The 22163-nt window shown below is 49.9% G+C and overlaps 1 protein-coding gene across 1 annotated transcript in view; it reads right to left on the reverse strand.

Moving 5' to 3' along the window:
- Window positions 1–16909: 16909 nt before the first annotated feature.
- Window positions 16910–22163, reverse strand: part of MED12 (mediator complex subunit 12) — an 80761-nt gene continuing 75507 nt past the window's right edge. Inside the window, exon 44 of the mRNA XM_050964876.1 lies at window positions 16910–17334. Coding sequence (XP_050820833.1) covers window positions 17291–17334 — 44 coding nt within the window. The 3' untranslated portion in view covers window positions 16910–17290. The remainder of the gene's footprint in view (window positions 17335–22163) is intronic.

A 22163-nucleotide genomic window follows, 5' to 3' on the forward strand; every position in this document is an offset into this window, starting at 1 on the left:
CTAATAGATTAGTAAGACATGATTTCCCTTTACAGAAACCATGTTGACTATTGCTCAACAGTTTGTGTTTTTCTATATGTCTGACAATTTTATTCTTAACTATTGTTTCGACTAATTTGCCCGGTACCGACGTTAGACTTACCGGTCTGTAATTGCCAGGATCACCTCTAGAGCCCTTTTTAAATATTGGTGTTACATTAGCTAACTTCCAGTCATTGGGTACCGAAGCCGATTTAAAGGACAGGTTACAAACCTTAGTTAATAGTTCCGCAACTTCACATTTGAGTTCTTTCAGAACTCTTGGGTGAATGCCCTCCGGTCCCGGTGACTTGTTAATGTTGAGTTTATCAATTAATTCCAAAACCTCCTCTAGTGACACTTCAAGCTGTGACAGTTCCTCAGATTTGTCACCTACAAAAGCTGGCTCAGGTTTGGGAATCTCCCTAACATCCTCAGCCATGAAGACTGAAGCAAAGAATCTATTTAGTTTCTCCGTAATGACTTTATCGTCTTTAAGCGCTCCTTTTGTATCTCGATCAACAAGGGTCCCCACTGGTTGTTCAGCAGGCTTCCTGCTTCTGATGTACTTGAAAAACATTTTGTTATTACCTTTGGAGTTTTTGGCTAGCCGTTCTTCAAACTCCTCTTTGGCTTTTCTTATTACATTCTTGCACTTAATTTGGCAGTGTTTATGCTCCTTTCTATTTGCATCACTAGGATTTGACTTCCTCTTTTTAAAGGAAGTCTTTTTATCTCTCACTGCTTCTTTTACACAGTTGTTAAGCCACAGTGGCTCTTTTTTAGTTCTTTTACTGTGTTTCTTAATTTGGGGTATACATTGAAGTTGGGCCTCTATTATGGTGTCTTTAAAAAGTGCCCATGCAGCTTGCAAGGATTTCACTTTAGTCACTGTATTTTTTAACTTCTGTTTAACTAACCCCCTCATTTTTGTATAGTTCCCCCTTTTGAAATTAAATGCCACAGTGTTGGGCTGTTGAGATGTTCTTCTCACCACAGGGATGTTGAATGCTATTATATTATGGTCACTATTTCCAAGCGGTCCTGTTATAGTTACCTCTTGAGTTCCTGCGCTCCACTCAAGACTAAATCAAGAGTTGCCTTTTCCCTTGTGGGTTCCCATACCAGCTGCTCCATGAAGCAGTCATTTAAAGTATCGAGAAATTTTATCTCTGCATTTCGTCCTGAAGTGAAATGTTCCCAGTCAATATGGGGATAATTGAAATCCCCCACTATTACTGGGTTCTTAATTTTGATAGCCTCTCTAATTTCCCTTAGCATTTCATCATCACTATCACTGTCCTGGTCAGGTGGTTGATAATAGATCCCTAATGTTATATTCTTATTAGAGCATGACATTTCTATCCATAGACATTCTATGGAACATGTGGATTCACTTAAGATTTTTACTTCATTTGATTCATTTTCTTTGACATATAGTGCCACTCCCCCCCCCCCCAAACTGTTCTGTCCTTCTGATATAGTTTGTACCCTGGAATAATTGTGTCCCATTGATTGTCCTCAGTCCACCAGGTTTCTGTGATGCCTATTATATCAATATCCTCCTTTATCACAATGCACTCTGGTTCACCCATCTCATTATTTAGACTTCTAGCATTTGTGTACAAGCAGTTTAAAAACTTGTCACTGTTTATTTGTCTGCCCTTTCCTGATGCGTCAGAATCTTTTTTATGTGAATGTTTATCATCTGATCTGGCCCTTACATTATCCTCTTCCATCCTCTGCTCCTGACTATAACCTGGAGATTCTCTATCATTAGACTCTCCCCTAAGAGAAGTCTATGTCTGTTCCACATGCTCCTCTGTAGCAGTCGGCTTTCCCCCTTCTCCTAGTTTAAAAACTGCTCTACAACCTTTTTAATGTTTAGTGCCAGCAGTCTGGTTCCACTTTGGTTTAGGTGGAGCCCAGCTCTCCTGCATAGGCTCCCCCCATCCCAAAAGTTTCCCCAGTTCCTAATGAATGTAAATCCCTCCTCTCTACACCATCGTCTCATCCATGCATTGAGACTCTGGAGCTCTTCCTGTCTACCTGGCCCTGCGCGTGGAACTGGGAGCATTTCTGAGAATGCCACCAAGAGGTCCTGGGTTTCAGTCTCTTCCCTAGCAGCCTAAATTTGGCTTCCAGGACATCTCTCCTACCCTTCCTTATGTCATTGGTACCTACATGTACCACGACCACCGGCTCCTCCCCAGCACTACACATAAGTCTGTCTAGATGCCTCTAGAGATCCACAACCTTCGCACCAGGCAGGCAAGTCACCATACGGTTCTCTCGGTCATCACAAACCCAGCTATCTATATTTCTAATGATCGAATCTCCCATTACGAACACCTGCCTTTTCCTAGCAACTGGAGTTCCCTCCCCCGGAGAGGTAACCTCAGTGCGAGAGGCAACCCCAGCACCATCTGGAAGGAGGGTCCCAACTATGGGAAGGTTTCCCTCTGCTCCCATTGACTGCTCTGCTTCCCTGGGCCTTTCATCCTCCTCAACAGCGCAGGGACTGTCTGACCGGAGGTGGGACAACTCTACAGTGTCCCGGAAAGCCTCATCAACATACCTCTCTTCCTCCCTTAGCTCTACCAGTTCCACCACCCTGGCCTCTAAAGTCCATACGTGGTCTCTGAGGGCCAGGAGCTCCTTTCACCGAATGCACACATATGCCACCCGCCCACAGGGCAGGTAATCATACATGCTGCACTCACCGCAATAAACTGGATAGTCTCCACTCTGCTGCTGGGCTTCTGCCTGCATTGTTTCCTAGTTAATGAAAGGGTTATTTACAGCAAGAAGTTTTTGAATGTAGTTTGGTTTATATGTTTTAAGGGGAGTAAAGGGAAACAGACAGAACCGGCAAGGAACCTCCGCTCCCTTCCCACTCCCCTTCCAAACTCCCTTGTGAAACTCCGTTAGTAGCCCCTAGTCGCAAAGCTGGTGTGGTGTTTTAAATCTGTTTCTCCCCACTGCTTTGTACCAACCGCTGCTTACGCTTGCTCTGTTCAGGAGACTCTTGGTGGCTATACAGCTAGATAGTGTTAGTATCAGATCACTGGTCACAGAGTCCTGAAGGGAGGAAACGCTAGTGTACAAAACCCAGTCAGGCCTGCAGGGTGATAAGCAGCTGGGATACATTGGTGCTGGTCACGCAGGTCCCAGTGACAGTCCCCTTCCTCCCTACAGGTGAGGGCAAATGGCTGAGCACCTGTAGCGGCTCTCAGAAATCAGGAAAGGGGCAGAAAAACTAGTCCTGACATTGTGACAGGTGCTGAGAGCTGTGGGGAGAGGGGGGGAAGGGAAGAGAGACATGAGGTTGGGTGAGGGGGGAAGAGAAGGAATCCAGCTGTGGGGGAGGAGAGATGAGGAACATGGGCAAACAGCCAGATGAGCTCAGCTCCACCCTGTGCAGTTCTGTGTGTAAGGAGACGAGCAGGAGCCCGGCTCCTCAAAGGGAGGGAGACATGGGGTAGAAATGGCAATACATGAGCCAGGCGGTTGCTGTGGGCCATGGTGACAACATGGCCAGCACAGCTTCGGGCTGCAGACACAGAGTCAGGGCCGGAAGTGAACAGTCCCTTTCCACAGGACTCAGGAAGATGGTGGGCAGTGCCGGGAGCCCCAGGACCCAGGAGACACTGATAGATGGGAGGAAGCCCCTGCAAAGCCAGGCAGCAGCGGGGAGCAGAGGCTAAGTCAGAGAATGGATCTGCAGCTAGTGAGGTGCCCGGGAGACAGGTAGCAGATGCCTGCAGGGTGTTAGCCTCATGGGCATGATAGGGAGACTCTGAAGCAAGAGGTAGACCGCTGTGCAGCCCTTAGGTTAACCTGCCGGGCTGGTGCTCAGCCAAAGAGCAGCAGAGGCAGGGCCTCCCCAAAGGGCGCATGGACAGAGTGCTTAGCTCTGCCCTGTAGACAGTGGAGCCAGACCCTTCCCCTGCGAAGGCCCAGCATGGGGGACAGACCCAGGACAGATGCATGCACTGTGGGTCTTGCCCTCTAGGTGAGCACTTCGGGGAACTCTGCTTCCCACCTCTGCAGACAGTGCTCTGCAGAGTGAGGGCCAAGGACCACTGGAGGGCTGAGGGAGGACATGGGGGAGGCCACCTGGGGAAATCCCTAGGCTCCTTTAACTTTCTCCCCTCTAATGTTGAAAGCAGAAAACAGACGCTTGATCTCTGTTACTGCTATGTCCATGCCTGCTGCAGCCTCCCTTGGACCCCACCCTGAATCACACTTCAATCTCCCCCTCTCTGGATCAGGGCCGCCCAGGGGGGGCAAATGGGGCAATTTGCCCCAGGCCCCGCAGGGGCTCCCACAAGAGTTTTTCAGGACCCCTGGAGCGGGGTCCTTCACTCGCTCTGCGGGCCCCGGAAAACTCTCGCAGGGCCTGGGGCCCCGGAGCTTCTTCCGCACCAGGTCTTCGGCAGCACAGGATCCTTCTGCTCCGGGACCCGCTGCCAAAGTGCCGGGTCTTTGGCGGCAATTGGGCAGCAGGGGCTGCCCGCTGCCGAAGACCCCAGGCCCCCTGAATCCTCTGGGCGGCCCTGCTCTGGATTGCACCCCCACCAGCCTCCGCACACACTGCACCCTGCTGTAACCCCACCCCGCCCCCCGAGTACACCCCACTTCAGTATCCATCTGCATCATCCCCCCCGCTCACAGTGCCAGCTCCCATCCCTCTTCATCTGTGGGAGATGAACTGACTACTGCAACTGGCCTCCCCCGGCACTCCCTTCACCCTCCCACCCCACCCCTGGGGGACGCACAGATGACAGGTTCTGTCTCACAGAGGTGAGCGGGGGCTGGGGAGGGAGGCAGCTGGCCCTCAGCAATCCTTGCTGGCTAATTATCTTTCCCTCATGCAGAAGAGCAAACCCTAGAGCTTTGCCCTTCTCAGGGCAGGGAGACCCTCAGGCCTGGTTGCTATAGCACAGCAACGAGGCCTGCACCGGCGCAGGGTAGGCAATGCCAGCAGCCCTTTCTGCACTCCCTGGGCTACCATTCCTCCCCACCCAAAGACTGGAGCAAAGTCTCCAGACAGGCAGGGCAGGGTGCCTAGTCTCTGGGAGAGCAAGGACTCTGCAGTGCTGTAGGGGAGCTGCAGATGGACAGAGATGGGTATCAGCTCAAACTCCGCTCACTGCCATCGCATGCCTGGGGGCGGGGTGGTGGGGGGGTTACCCAGTCACCCCTTCTAAGCAGAGCCATCCTGAGACCTGGCCCCAGGGTGCCCTAGGAGGGCTTTGCCAGCCACTCAGTAGGGGGGCATCAGGACAGGAAGAGATTTGTCCACTTGCCCTTCTTTCCAGAATCCCAGCACCCAATCTCTGCTCATGCTGTCTTGACACCCACTTCTCCAGCTCTCTGACCCCACTCATCTTATCCCCTCCAACCTCCTCACTCTGAGCTGAGTGCTGCCCTTTGGCTGCTAGGCTCCACCTGCCCTGCTCGTCCTCCCCATCCCTGTCTGGCAGCATCCCTCAGGGTCCTGCCATGACCCCTCTTCTCCATCTGGGCCTACATCTTCTGATCCTACTCCTGTGCCAATGTTTCCCCCTCCCCATCCTCTCGAGAACCCTGTCCCAGCTCACACTGAGGCACCCATCCCTCTACCCCCTCCTCCACTGACCTGTCTCCCCTGCAGAGCCATGATCTCAGACCTGCCCAGCTCCCAGCCCTCATGTAAGGGCAGGGTCCCTATCTCTAAGGCACTATGCATGCCTGTGTGGTTAGAGTTCCTCACAGCCTGGCACCATGGGAGCCTGGCACAGCTGCACCCTGTAGCAATACACACTAACCTCTGTGGCACAAGCACCTGAATGCTCAGGATGGGCAAATCAGAGACAAGGGCTCTTCCTTCATATGACACCAAAGCCACAGCACTGACCAACACCCACCAGCCCCCACAGGGCCAGGAGCCACCTCAGGAGCAGCCAGGCAAGTCAGACACCACAATGCTGTCCAGGAAGACCCACTCTGCCAGCCTCACCTGCTCCCTCCATGGTCACTCTCAGCTCTTGCCCCACATTGGGCAGGCAGGTGATTGAAATGGCCCCAAAGGCCTCCCCAGCACAGAGTGGGCTGGCACCAAGCAGACTTAACCCTTTAGGATCCACCACCTAGGCCCAGCCCAGCGTAACCCCTGACTTCTAGCACTGGGGAGAGCTCCAAGCTGCTCTCCTTGCACAGAGCCAATCTCGGGGCCCTACTGCCACACGCCATCTAGCTCTTCCCCAGGGCCTTTTCCTCCTTCGCCAAGGCAGCTCTACAAATAGCTTCATAACAGCACTGCTGGTCTAGCTGAGCCGTCCCCCGGGAGCTCTGACCGGAGGCTGCTGGGGATTCCCTATACGGGGAGAAGGGCTGTCACAGTGTCAGGCACTGCACACGCTGACACCTTACTCTCCTGCAAGTTCCCAAGAACAGGGGCACTGCACCTGCCCTGAGACACAGCCCTCAGTGGGGTGGACACAGCACTGCTGCAGCCAGCCCACAGGCTGTCAGGGGGTCACCTACACCTCTGTGGCTCCGTGGAGAATTGAGGGGAATGCAAGGGGATCCTGGCTGGTGGGAATTTGGTATGTGGTCCATCATTCATGCTGCCTTTCCTGTCTCAGAACCACTTCTTCCTCCAATAACTGGACACTGCTGGAAAAGAGAGGTGGGAGGGGTCTCAGGTCTAAGGATCTGTCCCAGGGAGGAGGAAAGAGATGGTTGGCTGACCAGAGCACCAGGTAAGTGGCGGGCTGGAGCCAGAGAGAGGCGGCTGCTCCCAGGCCTGGATCCTCATTGAAGCAGACAGGTAGAGCTGCACACAGGAAGCAGCCCTGCTCTCATTAACAGAGGAGTTTGTCTCCATCAGCTCTGAGTGGGCTCAGAGGCCTGGCCAAAACTGCCTTCCACCTGCTGTGCCAAAGCAATTCCCCAGCAGCCCAGCACTGGTGAGGAGACGGGGACACGTGCAAGGTGGGAGGGGCTGGCAGGCCAGGCTGGGGCAGGCATGCTGAAAGGGCAGGCGGAGCTAGCCGCTGCCTTCGAATAGCAGCACCACACAGGCACTCACAGCCCCTTCCTACTGCTCCTGTGCCTGGGGAGGAGGAGCTGTTCACATCCTCCGAGCACCCCTTGCCTGCCCTGGGGCGCTAGAGTGCACAGCCCCCGGCCCCGGCCCCTGCTTTGGCAGTACAAACAGCCCTGAGAATGGCCCTGGCTCGGCACAACAGCAGCTCCCCCGACACTGTGCCTATCCCACAGCAATTCCGCCTGTCAGAATGACCCTGGCTGACCCATTTCCTCACTGGCCTCGAGCGCCTCCACTCTCATACTGTACCCAGCCTGCCTGCCCTGCACGGCTGGGAATGGGGGTAAAGCCAGGGAGCCTGCAGGCCTAGTGCCTGGGCCCAAGCTGCCCAGAATCCCAGCTCTGTGCTGCTCAGAGGATGGACAGACGGGTGGGGCGGTGCCAGGCAGGTCATTTTGTAAGAGGGCCCCCTTTCTGTCTGCCCCTGGAGCTGCCATAGAACAAATTCATTCGGGTCTAAGTCTCCTTGCTAACTCAGAGGCCTCAGCAAGAGCGCAACCCCCCAGGGTGCATTCTGCTGGCTTTCAGGCCTAGTCCGTGACCTCCCTCCCTCCCTCAGCCCAAGAAAGGAAAGAGGGGCAGCCTGATTAAGGGGGAGCTGTAGGGGCCAAGAGCACAGAGAAGCAGCCCAGGCAGCATCCGCAGTGACTCCTGGCCGCAGTCTGCCAGGTCCATGAGATTCAGCCCCTCCATATCAGGTGCTGAGGTCTGGGTCTGTTCACCTCCACATCAGAGCCCACGCTCTGGAAAGTCTCTAAAGGGCACTGATCTGGAGCAGGTGGCGACAGAGGAAAGGTCTTGCCAGCCCCCTTCATATGGTAGAGAGAGGCCCAGGAGGGAGGCCTAAAGCCTCAGTGAGACACAGGGGAGCAGGGAGAGGGTGAAGGTTCCTGAGGGCTGTCTGAGGCAGTGGCCTGTGCACCAAGGGCACAGGCCCAGAGAATTGTCAGTTAGAAGGGAAGTCAGAGAGAGGTACCCCAAAAGAAAAAGGGGTCTGGGGGTGCTGCTTGATGTCAGCTTCCTTCTGCCCTCACCTGACCCATCCGAGTTGGGCTGAGGCCAAGCGAGAGGCAGGGGGAGAGCTGATGCATGTGTGCTGGGGCAGCAAGCTGGGCACTTTCTCTTTTCACATTCAAAGAAATGTAGGGCTGGATCTGTTCTTAAAAACCTCCATTGATGGCGATGTCACAACTGCCCTTAGAAGCCTGTTCCAGAGCTTAACTGCCCTGAGAGTTAGAAAGATTTTCCTAATAGCTAACCTAACTATTCCTAGCTGCAGCTGAAGTCCATTACTTCTTGTCCTGCTGCCACTGGACATGGAGAACAACTGATCACTGTCCTCTTTATAGCAGCCCTTAACATATTGAAAGACTGGTACTGGGTTTCCCCTCAGTTATCTTTTCTCAAGAACAAACATGCCCAGTTTTTTTAACCTCTCTTCATAGGTCAGGTTTTCCAAACCTTTGATCATTTTTGTTCGTCTTCTCTGCAGTCTCTTCAATTTGTCCCCATCTTTCCTAAAGTGCGGTGCCCACAGCTGGACAAAGCGCTCCAGCTGAGGCTACCAACAGTGCCAAATAGAGCAGACAGTGACCTCCTGTTCCTTACGTACAACACTCCTGATAACACACTCCAGAGTGATATTAGTTCTTTTTCGCAACTGCAGCATATTGTTGACTAATACTCAGTTTGTAGTCCACTATATCCCCCAGATCCTTTTCAGCAGTACTACCAACTAGCACGTTATTCACCATTTTGTAGTCATGCATTTGATTTTTCCTTCCTACATGAAGTACTTTGCATTTGTTGATTTCTTTTCCTTCCTACATGAAGTACTTTGCATTTGTTGATGTCAGAACAATTCTCCAATTTGTCAAAGTTGTTTTGAATTCTAATCCTGTCCTACAAAGTGCTTGCAATCCCTCCCAGGTTGGTGTGACCAGCACATTTTATAAGCATTTTCTTCACTCCAAGTCATTAATGAAAATATTAATGACCTAGTACTGGACCTAGTGCTGACCCTTGCAGGAGCCCACTTGACACACCCTCCCAGTCTGACGACAAACCATGGACAACTACCCTTTGAGTGTGGGTTTTCAACCAGCTGTGCACCCGCCTTTTGGTAACTTCACTCAAACCACATTTCCCCAGTTTGCTTATGAGAATGTCATGTGGGACTGTGTCAAAAGGCTTACTAAAAATCAAGGTATATATCACGTCTACTGCTTCCCTCCCATTCACTAGACCAGGAACCCTGTCAAAGAAGGAAATTAGGCTGGTTTGGCATGGTTTGTTCTTCCTTCTAGTTTATCAAAGTCCCAGTGAGCCCAACAGTGCAGTCAGTGGGGGAGGGGGAGAGGGGAGGTATCTCTGCAAGGGGCCAAGGCACCTTTGTACACAGCCCCAAAATCACATGGATTGTGACTAACCACACTGCAAACCTCTGCCCATGACCCCTTCCCAGGTCTCTGCTCCCTTTGGGTTTGTGGCCTTGGAGAAGGAAGGCTCCCTTATGGGCTTTTCTCCTTTGAGTACCCACTTCTGACTTGCCCAATTTGGGGGGGCGGGGAGTTACCTGAATTACGATCCCTTTTCTTCCTGGTAGGGAGCTACTGCCATCTCCACATTCCATGGCACCCTGGGCTGCACTCTGTGGGGCAGCATTTCGTGCCTGTGCCGAGTCTCCTGCCCTCTCTCTAGGGGACGTGGCTGCTTGCTGCATTTCTTCATCACTGAGCACAACAGGCCTGCCAGGTAGTGGGGCCTGTGAACAAAAGAGGTGCTGGGTCCCTCCCTGACATTCAGAAGAGGCTCCAGGAGGGGAACAGAAACATAATCAGAGGGAGTAAGACAGACAGCAGGAGAGGAGAAGGCCTAACTAGCCACAAACAAGAGTCACCCCAAGGGGCAGAAGAAACCAACAAGGGGCAGAAGAAACCAACCAACAAGCACAGAGGACAGTGTGTGACCTGAGCTTGCTGCACTGTGAGGAAGTAGAAAAAGCTGAGGGGAGAGAATGGAGGGCAAGTGGTCTCCATCAAACCTGGTCTCTAGGGTTTGTCCTGGCTAGGTGTGTTGGGGAGACGTGGTAGCTAACATGGGTTGATACACAGGTGAGGTGGTGGAGCTGAAGCCTACACTCCAGGCTTCCTGGCCCAGCTAGTCGCAAACAGAGTCAGCTAAGAGGGAGTTTTGGAGGGAGTGTGAGTGGCTTTGCCTCCAGGTTCAGCATTACGTGAGATGCCACGATGGCCAGTGACAGAACCTTGGTGATGACTTGCAATGGATGTGCCATGTTCTCTTTCCTACCAGAAGATAGAAGGGATTTTCTGTGTATGAATGCAAGCTGGTGGCTGAGCTGCAAAAAAAGATTCTTGGATTGGAGGAGCAAGTTGAGATGCTACTAAGAATCAAAAAGGCTGAAGAGTTCCTAGACTGCCAGATTTGGGAAACATCAGTACCTCAGGTGCAAGGGAGAAAAGAGAAAAGAGCTGGCCACAAAGGAATCAGTGAGAGAGGGAGTAAGAGAGGGTGTCTGGCAGTTGTAACCACTAGAGGCGAGAAGTCATGACAGTATTTTAAACAGTTAGAGACAGATGAAGATCAGCCAACTGTGGCCACCAGAGAGAAAAGAAGCAGGAGGAGTTTCACACAGAAGTTTCAAATTGACTGCCAGAGGCTGGCACTGGATGATGGTGGTGGATCATGCAATAATAGCCCTGTTCTGTTCATTCCCTTGAAGCACCTGGTATTGGCCACTTTTGGAAGAGAGGATACTGGGCTAGAAACCCACTGGTCTGACTCAGTATGGCTGTTCGTATATTCTTATACCAAGTTCTCAGTGTGGAAACTATGGAAGATCTCTCTTAAGATCCAGCAGTCCCAAAGGAATGGAAAGATGTACAGGACACACCTGGGTATGGCAACTTGACCCAACCTGCAAAACATGAAGCTTACCTGCAGAGTTTTCCAACCATCCAAAGAAGATGGACAATCCTTGTTGGAGATTCAATACCCAGAAGAATCAGAAAAACATTCTGTAATGGACAGGTGGACAAACTGGACAGCGTGCTCCCTTCCCAGGGCCAAGACATGAGACCTCATTCTAAGACTGGATAGTCTTCTGAAGTCTGTGTGGAAGGATCCATTGGTGATGATTCATAGTGGCACTAACAACACTCCATCCCAGGATAGCTCACACATCGTAGATGACTTCAGGGAACTTGGAAGCAAGCTGAAGATATGTCCAAGCGATCTTCTCTGAGAGCCTTCCTGTCCCACAAACAAAGGAAGATAGAAAATTCTGAAAGTGAATCACTGGCTAGGTAAGTGGTGGAGGGCTTTAGTTTTGTGGAACTCTGGTCCACTTCTATGGAAAAATGGGGATGGTCTCCACCTCAGTAGAAGGGGAACCAATCTCCTTGGAAACAGGCTGGCTAAAGTTGTTGGGGTGTGTGTGTGTTAAACTAATAGCAAAAGGGAAGGGTAAAAAGAGGGAAGATATGAGCACTCAGCAGAAAATGAGAGGTTGAGAATAAATTAATCAAGGAACTTAAGGACATGAAGAGAAGAAAATATTAAATTACCTATACACCAATGCTAAGAGCCTGAGTAACACACAAAAGGAACTGGAATTACTCATTTATACGCATAAATTCAATGTTGTTGGTATTACTGAAAACTGATGGGATGATTCACACAATTGGAATGTTACAATCAAGGTTATAACCTATTTAGGAAAGATGGAGTGGGCAAACGGGGAAGGGGAATGGCACTCTATGTCAGAAATGGCATTACCTGCTTCCGAGTCACTGATAAGCATTCAAGATCACTTTCTTTATGTCCTAACAGCTATAGCACAAGATGGGGTATTAGTTGGTGTCTGCTACAGACCATCATATCACAGTAGGGAACAGAATGACCACCTCCTTATGCATCTATCTATATGTGCAGGGGAAAAAAAACTTGTGTGATCATGGGGGACTTCAATGTGAGTGACGTACGCTGGAGGTCTCATGACATCAGGACTAAAAAGATCCTTGGAATATCTAAACATTATCAATGACAATTTCCTAATTCAAAAACTTTTGCAGCCAACAGGGAGGAATTCTGTCCTAACAAATAAAGATCACAGAACTAAAAGTTAATGGTAGCATAGGTACAAGTGATCATATTTTGATCACATCTATACTGTGCAAGCAGAACAAAGTCCAGACCAATTATTTGGCCTTGGGGATGAGGAAATAGCAGGGGTAGAATCCCTTGCCTCAGAACTCCTGAGGAACCTCCTCTATTGCGAGGAGCGAGTGCAACTCCTGCAAGAGGAGTTGCTCGTGAGAAGGGTCCCTGAAGAGGGATGAGGAAGAGGGGTGAGAGGGTGGGAAGGAACAGAATTGGATTCACAAAGAGGGGTAAGGATCTGAGACTGAAACTGATGCTCCGTCCTCAGGCGTGTCTTCAAAAGTTTGGCTTCGGGCCCAGGCGCTGTTTGACCGAACTCTGGCCTTGGCCTGAGGACTGTGGCAGATGCCTCCTATTATTTTTGCCCGTCTCCTTGACGAGTCTCACCTAGGAGCCCAGAATAGAAGTGGGATGGGTCCTGAGGCTTAAAAGGCTCTCTTTGAGGTGCAAGGGTGTAGGTCCTCAAAGACTTCAAAGTCGCCCACGAGTCCTTAAAGATGTGCAGGTGAGAGTCCATATTTTGGGCAAACAGACCCACACAGTCAAAGGGGAAATCCTGTATTATGTTCTGGACCTCAGCTGGTATCCCCAAGATCTGGAGCCACGCACTGCACCTCATTGTGATGGCGGTGGCCATGGTCCACACCGCCGAGTCCGCTGCATCTAACACGGCCTGGAAGGAGGTTCTGGAGACCACTCTGCCCTCCTCAAAGAGGGCGCTAAAGTCCTTGCACGAGTCAGCCAGGAGTAACTCCTGGAATTTTGCCAACAAGCTCCAAGAGCTGAAAGCATAGTGACTGAGTACCGCTTACTGGCTGGCCACTTGAAGCTGGCACCTCTCAGTTGAGTAGCCCTTCCGGCTGAAAAGGCCGCTCTTTGTTGTTTGCAGCATCGACCACCAGAGCCCCCGGTTGGAGGTGGGTGAAAAGGTGTTCGTACCCTTTCTGCGGCACAAAATATCGGCTTTCCACCCCTTTAGCAGAAGGTGGTATCGAGACCAGGGTCTGCCAGAGCACCTTAGTGGTGTTTTGGATCAGTCTTATGAGGGGCAAGGCCACCCGAGAAAGACCCTCGGGGCAAGGATATCGGCCATTGAGTCACACTCTTTCGCCTGGAGATTGAGATTAAAGGGCCATCCTCCTAAGAAGGTCCTGGTGTCCCCTGGTGTCCACTGCCGGTAGGGTGGTGGTGGTGCCTGCCACCACCTCATCTGGCAAGGAGGAGAAGGCCCCTGGGACAGGGTCTTCCGGCCCTTCTGGCTCTCTGGAGGCCGGGTCAGGTATCTCGGAGCCTCCCATGACTGGAGGTGGCTCTAGTGTCACTGATGGTGCTGTTTCGGGTGCTGTGCCTGAGCGTGACAGCCCAGAGTCCCTGTCTTATGCGGGATCCTCAGGAGCCCTGGGAGTGTGGCGAGCCAGCAATGTTGCTGGGTGGGGGGACACGGGGTGCAGATGCCACCAATACCAGCCTGGAGCCCTGAGCCTGGTGGTAGGCCCAGGGAATCCAAAAGGGCCATTAGACAGGGCCCTGCCACTGGGGTAGCCAGGCAACCACTGATGCCAATGATTCAACTGGTCTGCAGTGCCAGAAGCGTTAGTGGCTACACTGAGAGACCGAAGACTCAGCTTCTGACTTGGACGAGTAGTCTGTGCCCAACCAGAGCCGGACGGTGCTGGGGAGATGGTGAGTGGCACTGTAACATCATAGGCTTGCCACGATGATGAACCAGAGGTGGTGCTGCCATCGGTGTTGCAAAGGGTGCCAGAGCCACATGCAGTGCCAGGCTAGACATTGAAGCCGGTGCTGCTGACAGCACCTGGCTTCTGGTGCCGGGGCCCTGACCTGCGTAGCTGAGGACTGCGCCATCATGGCAATGAGGTCTCACACTGCCTTGTAGGCATCAGGCGTGGAGAGAAGGTTGAGCTCTTCCTCCAGATCCTCCCAAGTTGGGGAGTCTATCAGCACTGGACTTGACGGGCCTCCCATTGGGGCTGGAATCAACGGTGCTGCGTCTTGAAGCCCAGACCATGGGTGTCCTGCCGGGGGATGCACCCCGCTGGAGTCCCCTCGCGGCTTCTTGATGGGGGAATTACCCCTGTCCACCTTCTTTTTCTTATGCGGCACCAGGGACTGTGAGTGGTGCCTCCTGATAGCACTGGCCTTACGAGCTGGGGAGCAGCACCGGTGGTCCTTGGAGGAGTCCTTCCTCGGTGCCGCATCCCGCACTGAGGCCAGGGTGCTGCGCATCGATGATGCTGGTGCGGCTTCCAGTGCTGGCTGTGGGTGGAGGGCCAACTCCATCAGGAGGAGCTTCAAACAATAGTCCCGCTCTCTCTTAATCCTGGGTCTGAAGCTCCTGCAAATTGGGCATTTATCTGTCTCATGGCCCTCTCCTAAGCACTTGAGACAGGCAGTGTGCGGATCACTTGTGGGCATAGGTTTCACACACTTCTCACACGCCTTAAACCCCTGTGACCGAGGCATGCCCTGGTGCCTGGGGAAACTAGGGTGGGGGGAAAGCCCCCAAAGTAAGCCCAACTAATCTAGAAACTAATATATAACGAACTAACAAGTATGTACAACTAGGAAATGGGAACCACTAGGTAGGCATTTGCGAATGCAAGAGGCTGAGCTGCTCCAAAGACCATCACTGGTGGCAAGAAGGAACTGAGCAGGCGGTGGGTCGGCAGGGACCTATATACACTGCCATAAAGGTGCAACTCAGGGGTCTCCACAGCTGATCCGACGGGTACCACTAAGGGAAAAACCTTCCGACTGTGCACGTGGCACACACACGCCTATTGGAATGGACATGTGCAATCACTCAAAGAAGAAACAGGGAAGCTCAAGTAGGAGTAGAAAGGTTATCTTATCTCTGTATTTGGCACTGCTGCAACCACTACTGGAATATCGTGTCCATGTCTGGTGCTCACAATTCAAGAGGATGTTGATAAATTGGAGAGGGCTCAGAGATGAGTCATGAGAATGATTAAAGGATTAGAAAACATGCCTTATAGTGACATACCCCAGTAGTTCAATCTATTTAGCATAAGAAAGAGAAGGTTAAGGGATGACTTGATTACAGTCTACAAGTAGCTATCTGGGGAACAAATATTTAACAATGAGCTCTTCAATCTTCAATCAGACAAAGGTATGACATGATCCAATGACTGGAAGATGACGTTAGATAAATTCAGACTGGAAATAGAGTGTAATTTTTTAACAGAGGGAGTAATTAACCATTGGAACAGCTTACTGAAGGTCAGATTGGATTCTCCATCCCAGGCTGTGTTTAAATCAAGGTTGGATGTTTTTCTAAAAGCTCTGCTCTAGGAATTAATTTAGGGCAGTTCTATGGCCTGTGCTATATAGGAGGTCATATTAGATTATCACAATGGTCCATGTAGTAGGAAGAGAGCCTGAGGCATAAGCCCTTGTAACAAAGGCCTCATATGAGACAGGACCTGCTCACAGAATCTGACAAGAACAGGGATGATATTGCAGAAATACACATTCTTAAGAAGTGCTAAGCACAGAGTACTCACACAAACACATCCCAATATTAAGTGGTACCAGAACATCCCGATGTCAAGGATGGTTCAAAAACATTCCCAAGAGCAACAGGAACACACTGACCCCTCCTAAAAGATAAGGTCAGAATGACAGTACATAATAGAGATGTTTTGATTAAACCAACATATACAAGGTGGTAATTAGCCACGTCAGGAGGCAGTGACTAACTATGTCAGAGGCAGTACGTAACTTGTTTGTATCAAGGTATAAAGATGTATCTCAGAGAGAGTATCTTTGTTAACTGAGGGGGGAATGAAAAGTCTCACCATTCACTGAACCACGTCCATTGTCATGGGCATACGTGTCTTAGTATCCTTGTAGTCTGCCAGGTGCTATTACTGTATTCTGTCGACAATAAACCTGGCCTGGTGCCTTCTTACCTTAACAGATCTTGTGGTTGTTGGGTGGTTCACTCAGGGTCTGCTGTGCTGTCTGTCTGCGCAGAGCTGGGACAGCACACAGGAAGAACACACACACACACACACACACACCCCCAAACATCTGACCACAGTTCTTTCTGTCCTTAGAATCTATCTTTAAAGTCTACATGAGGTCTAGAATGTGTTAGCTGCCACACCTCACCTCCTTCCTCGACACCTTTTATCCTCACCAGGACAAACCCTAGCAGGTTCGGGACCCTGGATGTACAGGCATCATGATCCCACCAGTGGAAGTGTGCAGGGACCATTTGTTCTCTGTGTATCAGTAAGAAGGCACTGCTGCTGCTTAAAGGGCAGCTCTGAATCACTATCCAAACCCTCCTCCCAACTAGTGAACACAGGGAGAGAACAATTTGGGAAAAACAGGCAAGCAAGAGATGAGGTACCCATTCCTCATACCAACCTGATGAGGCGGAACAATGTACTTATTTAAGAGCAGGAAAGGTGCAGACAATAGTTCTTGAGATTTGGTGTGTATAGTTCACCTGGCCCTGTATGGGACTAATTCAGGGCAAGATCTGTGAGAATGCAGGGGAATCGGGAGAGGGAGCATGCTAGGGTCATGGGGCTCAGACTCTGAATACGCGCACGCACGCACCCCTTTCGCAAAGTAAGCTCTCTGTATTTGTCTGAGAACATCTGCCATACAGGGTTTCATCTGGTATAAATAAAGTACAAAATCTTACAATGTCTTAATCATTATTTTAACAAAAATACTAAAAACTTAGTAAAAACTGAAACCAAAGGGGGAGGGGAGACTACCAATCACACGGGATCTCCATAAACCTTTGTAGAAACCGGAGTAAAAACATTTTCTCTGTAAGATAAAAATCACTCCCTCCCCTCCAAGAAGGGCAGCTGCAGAACACGGCATCTGGGCAGGTGCCCCAGGGACAGAGGGGTTGGGAACATCCCCCACTGGAGGAGGCTGTATCCAGTCCACAGTGATGTCTCCCTCTGGATCGGGCCCAAGTGCCATGGCTCAGTAGCGTCCAAATGGGTTGTTGTTCTGCTGTGGCTGCGTATCTGTTCAGATCAAACACAAAGTTAGACAATCACAGGATTCTGGTCTAGTTAGGAGATGCCCATCAGCTCTGCAATTCAGAGTCTGATTGTGAAGCGGAGGGGTTAGGTAGGCAAGAGAAGGGGGCTATCCAGGTCTTAGTTTGGGACACTACACCTAGATTCATAGATTCAAGGGTCAGAAGGGACCAATGTGATCATCTAGTCCAACCCCCTGCACAAAGCAGGCCACAGAACCCTACCCATCCACTTCTATAACAAACCCCTAACCTATGCCTGAGTTATTGAAGTCTTCAAATTGTGGTCTGAAGACCTCAAGCTGCAGAGAATCCACCAGCAAGTGACCCATGCCCCACACTGCAGGGGAAGGCGAAAAACCTCCAGGGCCTCTGCCAATCTGCCCTGGAGGAAAATTCCTTCCCGACCCCAAATATGGCAATCAGCTAAACCCTGAGCATGTGGGCAAGACTCACCAGCCAGCACTCAGGAAAGAATTCTATGCAGTAACTCAGATCCCATCCCATCCAACATCCCATCACCAACCACTGGGCATACTTATCTGGCGATTATCAAAGATCAGTTGCCAAAATTAGGCTCTCCCATCATACCATCCCTTCCATAAATTTATCAAGCTTAATCTTAAAGCCAGATATGTCTTTTGCCCCTACTACTCCCCTTGGAAGGCTGTTCCAGAACTTCACTCCTCTAATGGTTAGAAGCCTTCGTCTAATTTCAAGTCTAAACTTCCTAGTGTCCAGTTTATACCCATTCGTTCTTGTGTCTACATTGGTACTAAGCTTAAATAATTCCTCTCCCTCCCTAATATTAATCCCTCTGATATATTTATAAAGAGCAAGCATATCCCCCCTCAGCCTTCTTTAGGCTAGACTAAACAAGTCAAGCTCTTTGAGTCTCCTTTCATGTGACAGGTTTTCCATTCCCCGGATCATCCTAGTAGCCCGTCTCTGAACCTGTTCCAGTTTGAATTCATCCTTCTTAAACATGGGAGACCAGAACTGCACACAGTATTCCAGGTGGGGTCTCACCAGCGCCTTATATAACGGTACTAACACCTCCTTATCTTTGCTGGAAATACCTCGCCTGATGCATCCTAAAACCGCATTAGTTTTTTTAACGGCCATATCACATTGGCGGCTCATAGTCATCCTGTGATCTACCAATACCCCAAGGTCCTTCTCCTCCTCTGTTGCTTCCAACTGATGCGTCCCCACTCTATATCTAAAGTTCTTATTATTAATCCCCAAGTGCATGACCTTGCATTTTTCACTATTACATTTCATCCTATTACTATTACTCCAGTTTACAAGGTCATCCAGATCTTCCTGTATGATATCCCAGTCCTTCTCCATGTTAGCAATACCCCCCCAGCTTCGTGTCATCCGCGAACTTTATTAGCACATTCCCGCTTTTTGTGCCAAGGTCGGTAATAAAAAGGTTAAATAAGATTGGTCCCAGAACCGATCCTTGAGGAACTCCACTAGTAACCTCCTTCCAGCCTGACAGTTCACCCTTCAGTATGACCCATTGTAGTCTCCCCTTTAACCAGTTCCTTATCCACCTTTCAATTCTCATATTGATCCCCATCTTTTCCAATTTGACTAATAATTCCGCATGTGGAACCGTGTCAAATGCCTTACTGAAATCTAGGTAAATTAGGTCTACCGCATTTCCTTTGTCTAAATAGTCTGTCACCTTCTCAAAGAAGGAGATCAGGTTGGTTTGGCACGATCTACCTTTAGTAAAACCATGTTGTACTTTGTCCCAATTACCATTGACCTCAATGTCCTTAACTACTTTCTCCTTCAAAATTTTTTCCAAGACCTTACATGCTACAGATGTCAAACTAACAGGCCTATAGTTACTCGCATCACTCTTTCTCCCTTTCTTAAAGATAGGAACTACGTTATCAATTCTCCAGTCGTACGGTACAACCCCTGAGTTTACTGATTTATTAAAAATTCTCGCTAACGGGCTTGCAATCTCATGCGCCAGTTCCTTTAATATTCTCGGATGAAGATTGTCCGGGCCGTCTGATTTTGTCCCATTAAGCTGTTCAAGTACGGCTTCTACCTCAGATGTGGTAATATCCACCTCCATATCCTCATTCCCGTTTGTCATCCTTCCATTACCCCCAAGCTCCCCATTAGCCTTATTAAAGACTGAGGCAAAGTACTTATTTAGATATTGGGCCATGCCTAGGTTATCCTTAACCTCCTTTCCATCCTCAGTGTGTAGCGGTCCCACTTCTTCTTTCTTTGTTTTCTTCTTATTTATATGGCTATAGAACCTTTTACTATTGGTTTTAATTCCCTTTGCAAGGTTCAACTCTACTTGGCTTTTAGCCTTTCTCACTTTATCCCTACATGTTCTGACCTCACTAAGATAGCTTTCCTTGCTAATCCCACCCTTCTTCCACTCCTTGTAGGCTTTCTGCTTTTTCTTAATCACCTCTCTGAGATGCTTGCTCATCCAGCTTGGTCTACAACTCCTGCCTATGTTTTTTTTCCCTTTCTTGGGATGCAGGCTTCCAATAGTTTCTGCAGCTGCGACTTAAAGTAATTCCAGGCCTCTTCCGCATTTAGATCCACAAGTTCTTCAGTCCAATCCACTTCCCTAACTAATTTCCTTAATTCTTTAAAGTTAGCCCTTTTGAAATCAAAAACCCTAGTCCCAGATCTATTTTTGTTTATCTTTCCATCTAGTTTGAACTGAATTAGCTCATGATCACTTGAACCAAGGTTGTCCCCTACAACCATTTCTTCTATGAGGTCCTCACTGCTCACCAAAACCAAATCTAAAATGGCATCCCCTCTTGTCGGTTCTTCAACTACTTGGTGAAGGAATCCATCAGCTATCACATCCAGAAAAATCTGATCCCTACTATTCTTGCTAGCACTTGTCCTCCAGTCTATATCTGGGAAGTTAAAGTCTCCCATGATCACACATTTCCCATTAGTGTTTACTTCCTTAAAGAGGTCTCTATCCATATCCAAATCAGATCCCGGCGGTCTGTAGCACACCCCAAGCACTATCTCAGGGGAGGCTCTAGTAGCTTTCTTTCCCAGTGTGATTTTTGCCCAGACAGACTCGGTCTTGTCCATTCCATCACTTCTTATTTCTTTACAGTTAACCTTCTCATTGATGTACAATGCTACTCCACCACCTTTGCCTTTATTTCTATCTTTCCTAAATAGCACATAGCCTTCAATACCTGTACTCCAGTCATGACTACTATTCTACCACGTTTCTGTTATCCCTATAATATCTGGTTTCACTTCCTGCACCAGTAGCTCTAGTTCCTCCATTTTGTTCCCTAGGCTCCTCGCATTAGTGTACAGACATCTTAATTTTTGCTGTTTGGCTTCACTCACATTCTGTACCCTGTAAGGCATGGACATTCTACCATCACCATCATCTGTTAGTCTGTTATCTACACTACCCTTCCTCCTTATGCCAATTATTCTGTCCATGGCTGTATCCCCTCTTACTTTGTTTGAGAGGGAAGTAAGGTTAAATTCCGGCGTGGAGATCTCCAGAACATCTCCCAACCATCTCCCCCAAATTTCTAGTTTAAAGCTCTCTTAATCAGGTCGGCGAGCCTCCATCCTAGAAGTCTATTTCCCTCCTTGCTCAGGTGAAGTCCATCCCGAGAACAGTCTTCTGTCCATAAATGCTTCCCAATGGCCGTACATCCCAAAGCCCTCCTTATAGCACCACTGCCTGAGCCATCTGTTGATCGCCATAATCTTGTCACACCTTTGTTGCCCTTCTCTAGGAACTGGCAGAATCCCACTGAAGATCACCTGAGCCTCGATTTCCTTAAGCGTCTTCCCCAGTCTGGCATAGTCTCCCTTGATACATTCCAGAGGAGTATCTAGCCGTATCATTCATTCCCACATGAAGGACAATCAACGGATTCTTCCCCGCTCCCATTAGTATCCTTTTCAGCCTCAGGTCCACATCCTGTATCTTAGCACCCGGCATACAGCACACCCTTCTGTTCTCCCGATCAGCTCTAGTCACAGGCCTGTCTATTCTTCTCAGTAAGGAGTCTCCAATCACGTAGACCTGCCTTTTCCTGGTGACAGTGCGCTTCTCCGGTCTATCCCCTGCACCCACTGGCTGCAAGTCCTCTCGATTCATATTCCCCCTTGCAATCCTCCTGGGGTTCATATTTGGTGTTGCCTCCATTGACTCCTCCCCTCCTCTTGCAGGACTATCAGCTCTTCTCTTTTTCCTTTCCCTCTCTCCTTCAGCGACCACCTGCTTTGCCCCTTCTTCATTTTCCAACTCTGCAAACCTGTTCCTGAGCTCTATTTCTCCTTCACCGGCCCGTCTTTTCCTCTGCCTGGTTCTTTTAGTCACATGCTTCCGCCATCCACTGTCCTCCCCCAGCAGTCTCTCCTCTGAATTCTTTGGTCCTGCTTCCATCTGCACGTCTGAGCTTATCCCTTCAGCCCCCTCGTGTCTGTGCTCCATCGTCTGCTCAAACCCCCTTCTGAACTCAACCAGAGTTTGCACCTGCATCTCCAGTCCTCGGATCTTCTCTTCCATCAGCTCTATCAGGCGGCACTTCATGCAGACAAAGCTCTTCTCAGGCGCCCCCTCCAGGATCATGTACATGCCGCAGCTTCCACATCCAGTCATCCTCATTGTGTCTTTCACTGCTGCCTCTGTATCAGTCATGGCCTTCTCACCTGCCGCCTGGTAGTCAACACAACACAAGCCCCCAGCAGGCACCAGACCACCACCCTATCCCTTGACTTGCTTGTCGGTTCCTCTGTCTTAGTCTCCCCTGCAAACTCCCTCTG

The sequence above is a fragment of the Gopherus flavomarginatus genome, chromosome 8 (genome assembly GCF_025201925.1).
Source record: "Gopherus flavomarginatus isolate rGopFla2 chromosome 8, rGopFla2.mat.asm, whole genome shotgun sequence".
Classification (NCBI taxonomy): Eukaryota; Metazoa; Chordata; order Testudines; family Testudinidae; genus Gopherus; species Gopherus flavomarginatus.